This window comes from Stegastes partitus, unplaced genomic scaffold, assembly GCF_000690725.1.
Source record: "Stegastes partitus isolate 25-593 unplaced genomic scaffold, Stegastes_partitus-1.0.2 Scaffold308, whole genome shotgun sequence".
Classification (NCBI taxonomy): domain Eukaryota; kingdom Metazoa; phylum Chordata; class Actinopteri; family Pomacentridae; genus Stegastes; species Stegastes partitus.
Genome location: NW_007578039.1, coordinates 33358 through 39517, shown reverse-complemented (window position 1 = coordinate 39517; position 6160 = coordinate 33358). Strand labels below are relative to the sequence as shown.

Sequence of the window (6160 nt, the reverse complement as noted above, 5' to 3'; positions counted from 1 at the left end):
GTGGTCAGTGTTCATTATATATCACTGACATTTGGCGATTTTCCACCACAACATACCATAAATAACTCTGGTATTTATATACATGTCATGTTTTCACGTATGCAAATGTGTGACAGAAAAAAAAAAAAACACTACAAAAAACTCAATTTGACCAATATATAAATGCTGAATGCAAAAATCGTGCTCAAGCAGATGCAGACATCCATCCTGCTTCCTTGCTGTTGTCAAGCAGGTTATACTTATTGTTAGATTACTTCAGCTATTTATTGCTTCTTGATTTATTTAATAGAAATCTATATTTGTTTATTTAACAGGGACATGCACATCAAAAAACATTGCTGCAAATGTGCCATGTTGTTCATTTGCAGTCCCTGAAACGATGGTACAGAGTCACTTTAAAGTCAGAATATACAATTAAAAGCAAAAAGTTATTAAAATCATTGAACTCCATGTAGAATTGTCGAGTGGCTGTAAATCTCTGTAGGAAGGTATTTAGAAGGTTTTGTGTGTAGAATATTCATCTGAAAAGCAGTTATAACTGTCAGAGTAGTGGGGTTTAATTAGAAATTATCATGAAATAGAAATCCTCTTGTAAGACACCTAAAATACTAAAATGCAAATGCACTCACTGTCGTTACTGCTGTACTTGTGTGTGTGCAGATATTCAAAGGAGAGCTGAGTCATAAGACCACATGCTGCAGGTGCAACAAGGGGAACGATTCCAGGAGCTTTTTTTGGATTCTGCCACTTGCTGTGGAAGATTCATTTTGTAGAACCTACGATGTGGTACGATGTTTTCCTCTAACAGAAATGACCTATGTATTTTACCCATGAAGAGATAAAGTGACAAACTCATCTCTGTCCGCAGGAGGAAGGATTTAAGTCTTACTTCAACGTGCAAAAGGTCTCTGGAGAAAACCAGGTGTACTGCAGCCAGTGTAGTAAAAAGCAAGATGCAGACACTGTGAGTAGCAACTCTGATCTCCTTATATCTTTATTAAAATGGCCGACTATCTCCTGGTCATGCAGTTGTTTCCATGGTGTGGTTCTAGGTGTGGGAATTAACACAACATCCAGATGTTCTGACCCTCCTACTGAAGAGATTTACATTTGATTACAAGAGGAAGTGTTACGTCAAGCTTCACTGCAAAGCTGATGTGCCTCAAACTTTATACACGAAGGTAATTAATTATGTACACCAGCAAATAGTTATGTTATCTTTAAGGAACAGAAAAGAAAAGAAATCATGCCTTTAATTGCTCTCTCCTCAGACATGCACATACGACCTCTTTGCTGTAGTTAACCACTTTGGAAATCTAACAGGAGGTCATTATACTGCAGAAATCAAATCTTTTGAAACTGGGCAGTGGTACTGCTTCGACGACGACAGCGTGAGGAGGGTAATTTTTCTACATGTAGACAAATTTCACAAATACTCACACATTTTAGTGAACAACATGAAGTTTAACATTTGCATTGTGAATTCCCAGGTCAAGAGTCACCCATTTGGGATTGGAGTCAACTCTCTGAGGTGAGTGTTTCTCCTGTTTACTCAGACATGAGGGATGTTTCCTGTAGGCTGTATATAAAAGGTTGATGTCACCCAGTGGTTTGTGGGCGACTGTTTTGAAGCCCCCAGTTGGCATTGGGCTGTTGCTATGTTGATCTTTTGATATTAGCAGCGAGGAGTGTGTCTGATTGTGACCCCAAAGGCACTATGCACACCCAACTGGTAACGGCTTGGCAAGATAGGCCCACCAGAAAACATTTAGTTTGCTGTAAATAATTAAAAAAAAAAAAAAAAAAAAGAACATTATGCTGTATTGAAGACTTGAAACTGACAATTGAGTTTATGAAATCATGAGGAAAATGCTGACTGAGGTAACAAATCATGTGAGGCATAAGGTCATTTTCTAACAGACCTCTATGCAATCTGACTTCTCCTTGCAACCCGAGAGGTCGCCCCCTGCTGGCTGAGGGGAATTGTGCAGCTTTATTTCACATCCGCATTGGCTTCACTTTTTAGACCTGAACGCTGCATCCATTTTTTTATGTTTGATGTCATTTGGTAACGTCTGCAGTGATCACATTTTCCACATTTCTCAAGTTGAGCTTGGTGCCTTTCCTGCTCTAACAGTATCCCCTCTCCAAACAGGTCCTGTGCAGCTTACCTCCTCATGTACAGAAAAAGTAAGTTTCCCAAAGCTTGTTTTATTTACTTTAGTTTGGCTCTGTGTAGATTTTTGTGCACAAAAAGGACTACAGCTTATTTACAATGAAGTTCGGCATCATACATGCCTCATAACCACCCGCAGAAGCTCCAGAACATAAAAGATTAGCCAAAAACTACATGTTTCATTAAATCTTTTGTTGTGTGTAGGTCAGGTTTAAGTTTATACTTTTGGACGAACACTGATGCACTTGGTTCAGTGATAGTTAAAGAACAATGGCTGATAATCTGAGTTGTTTTGTACAATTAATCTGCAAATGTAGGACGTCCTCCTCCCCTTGAACTGAAATGCCACCTTCTGCGTCTCTTTTCTTTTAACTTATAGAATGCATGTTGTTGCTCACACAGAGCTGATGCACTGTTTTTGTAAATTAGTTTAAAAAGCATTTGTAGAATTTTACTTATTTATTTATATGGAGAGAGAATGCTCCTTTAGGATTTGTCATTGTTGGGAGAAAGGACCGGGATCTGTTCTCTTCTGCTGTTTGTGTTTGGTGATCATGTTCCCTGTTTCTGTTCAAAGTAAGCGGGCATCCTGAAAAGGCCGATGGAAGCGACCGGGAAGCTCAGGGTGCACATTCAGACGCCGAAGTGGAAGGAAGACGTGATGAGGCAGAGGGAGGAGAGGCTCTTGGTCCTCATTACCAACTGAAGGGTGCAAGCTGCAGAGGAGGAGGGGAAAACTTCAAGCATTTGAACGGTGATATATTAGACAAGAGCCATGATGATGCTTTGGGCAGGAGACAGAAAAACTCCTCTTTAGGGGATAAACTGCTAAACCACAGAGCATCACCTCTGAGACATCCAACCAACATGTTGCCTCAAACAGACAATGAAGCAGATGGAGACAACTACAGTCCAAATCTGGGTTGTAGCTCTACAAAAACAGCTGTTGAAAGCAACAGTGTGAAAATTGAAAGGGAGGTGGTGACATTAAGAAGCAGTGTTAAGCAGGGAAGAGAGGCTAATGGCAGTGGTATGAGTGACTCTAGTGCAAAGCCATGTCATGCCTCCTCTCATGGATATCCTAGTGCATCAGATATACAACTGACAAGACGCTCATGCAGACCGCGTAGGGGGAACGAACCCACTGAGTGTTCACCGAATGTGTGCAGAAAATCAAGCAGCTCGAGAAGAAACAAGGAGAAACAACAGCATGTTGTTCATGCAGACAGCAGCTGCAAACCAGAGGCCACACAAACTGTAGAAGAAAACCGGAGAGGGAAAAGAGAAGCTAAAAAGTGTGAGGACAAAGCAAAAAAAAATCCATGGAAGTGATCAAATAATGAGAGTAAGTTGTCTGACTTTAGCACGTTGGGAATAATTTATTATTTGTATTATGTTTTGTCAACAGGTTCACGTTCAAGAGCTGTTGGCTGTCTTCTGCTATGAAGTGTGACAGACTGTGATTATAGATGATGTTTGATGGTAATTCATTCTGACAAACTCATACAGGTGCAGGCAACACAAATCATCAACTAGATAATCTGCATTCATGTCAGAAAAGGCTTTCTAATATAAGGACAAATATATATATTAAAACAATCTATCACTGCTACTGTATATTTTGGTCAATCTGAACTGTGAAAAATGAAGTTTTTGCTGAGATGTGGAGAGAAAGACACTAAAAAAAAAGTAATGCATGCAGCCTTTATTACCTACATGTTGTCTCACTAAACAACAACCAAATCAAACACAAGAAATCTTCTTTCAGGTAAATTTGAATTTAATTTCAAAAGTGTTTGTCATGTAGACTGGTAATAAATAATAGACACTGCTTGTACTGTGGTGAAATGCTTTTATTTAATGTATAAAAAATTAAATATACTTTCTTCCAAAAATGCCATTAATCCCCTCTGTTTGCAGATTTACCACGCTCTAGTGAGTCTTGTATTGAAATGCGTTTTACATTGTCAAGAATACCATTTGCTACATAACGATTGATAAATAATAAAGTGTACTTTTAAATACGTTGTACTTTATTAGGATCGCCGTTATCTGTTATGAAAAGCTCTATGTGAAAGTTAACTTTTTTTTGAAGGTCACAATGTTCAGTTTCTGTTAGCGTTGTTGTTGTTTTGGGGGCTGTTTTTACTGAGGTTATATGAGAAATGAATACAGAAAATTCACACGTTCCAATTTGTCAGTTAAGAGAAAAGTTAAGGGAAACTCAACTTATAGCATCGAGTGACCAATTCTCACATTTTCCCCAAATTTCGAGCATGTAAAACCGTGTTCAGCGTTCTAGGTCAACACTTACTGCTGTCTGAAACCCACTTCAAGTTTGTGAAAGCTTTATACTATTGGTGAATGTGGCACATGAGGGACATTTAACTGCTTTTATTGAAGGTGGACCACATTAGACCAGGTCCAGATCTAAAACCACTATTTTAATCCCTGTTTTTTTTAAATTTATTTTCACAAATATAATAAAGGGTCATCAAATGACACTTCATAAAATGAACATTTTTAACAGTTTTTAACTGTGATTGTTTGGACTATTCACTGTTTTACAGATTTTTCATGTTTTCAAGTATTTTGTATTTCAAGCAATAATTTACATGTTGACTGTAAAAACAAACAAACAAACAAAACAGGCCAAACTTTAAATAATGTCAATATGAACAATCTGAATTTCTAATGTAGAATTACATGGTTTTACTGTATTTAAATTAGCAGAAAATAACATTATTCTACATATTTTTCCACTATTTGAATATAAATCATGCACATTAAGGACTGGTATGGTAAATCATTTTGTTCTTGAACAGATGTTCCCTGTTTTGATAAATTACAGATAATGTGTTAAAAATCACACACACACACACACACACATATACTTGGTAGTTTGTGTCTTTACATAGTTTGACCCTACAATTACAAGTTTTCTTATTGTATTGAAATCAGCAAAAAAAAAAAAAAAAGACTTTTCCTGTTTTGTTAAATTGCAGATATTTATTTAAATCACAGAAAAACCATTAATTCACGTGTTGACAAAAAAAAAAAAAACAAGTTTACAGATATTTGCTGTTGTTTTTGTCGTATTTGCAGTTTTTGAACGTTACAATATTTCACTATGTTGTTTAGACTTTTCTGGAACAGATTTTTCTTTTTGTTGTTTTTGCTGTACAGTTGTTTTTTGTTTGTTTGTTTTTAATCCAGGTCTGGTCTAAATTGATCTACATGTAATAAAAAGCTGTTCTTTTTTGCCACGTTCACAGCTGGAATGAAGTTTTCACAAATCAGAGACTCCGTTTTAAAGACCCTTTAACTTCTGCAGGACAGTCTAGTCTAAATTTGACTCTTTGTTTCTTTATAGTGATTTCAGATCTGATTTTCACCAATGAAATAAAAGTCAAGGTTTTCTTTTAAGGCTTGTGTACCTACTTCTTTTTCCTTTTTTTTCTCTCTCGCTCTGCCTCTTTTCAACTCACCCTGAAACTGAAACTAGCTTTACTGCCTTTCTGACACAGTTTCCATGTCCGGTGAACACCACTACAGCTCTGAAATCCAGTGTGTGGAAATAAACGTCGAGGTACAACCTGGTAGAAGAACAACACAGAAATGGTGTTCAGGGTCATCGTGATTGGGCCCGATTTGGACAGATCGTTAGTCGACCTGTGTGACACCGAGGAGCAGTTTAAGACCATCACAGTGCTGCAGCTGAAGGAGAAGATACGGGAACGTTTTGGTTACAAACCAGGTACTTAAGTTAGAGTTCTGTCATCATGTAGTTAGTATTAACATTAGACTGTCATCTATGAAATCTAAACCGTGGTCGACTGCTGGGTTTTAACTCTCTCTCTCTGTCTCTCTCGCTCTTGCTCTCTCTCTCTCTCTTTCTCTTCCTGTTTCTCTCTCTCTGTGTCAGATACTATACGACTAATCTTCACAGGTCGCTACCTGTCAGAATCCACCCTTCTGTGTGAT

General features: G+C 37.6%; 2 protein-coding genes across 2 annotated transcripts in view; both read left to right on the top strand.

Annotated features, from left to right (window-relative positions):
* Nucleotides 1–4678, top strand: part of LOC103358403 (putative ubiquitin carboxyl-terminal hydrolase 50) — an 8136-nt gene extending 3458 nt beyond the window's left edge. The window contains exons 6-12 of the mRNA XM_008283365.1: nt 661–786; nt 869–964; nt 1053–1181; nt 1272–1400; nt 1491–1531; nt 2156–2190; nt 2754–4678. Of these exons, the coding sequence (XP_008281587.1) occupies nt 661–786; nt 869–964; nt 1053–1181; nt 1272–1400; nt 1491–1531; nt 2156–2190; nt 2754–3508 (1311 nt within the window). The 3' untranslated portion in view covers nt 3509–4678. The remainder of the gene's footprint in view (nt 1–660; nt 787–868; nt 965–1052; nt 1182–1271; nt 1401–1490; nt 1532–2155; nt 2191–2753) is intronic.
* Nucleotides 4679–5250: 572 nt separating this feature from the next.
* LOC103358426 (uncharacterized) overlaps nt 5251–6160 on the top strand; it is a 5594-nt gene continuing 4684 nt past the window's right edge. The window contains exons 1-2 of the mRNA XM_008283392.1: nt 5251–5933; nt 6102–6155. Coding sequence (XP_008281614.1) covers nt 5795–5933; nt 6102–6155 — 193 coding nt within the window. The 5' untranslated portion in view covers nt 5251–5794. The remainder of the gene's footprint in view (nt 5934–6101; nt 6156–6160) is intronic.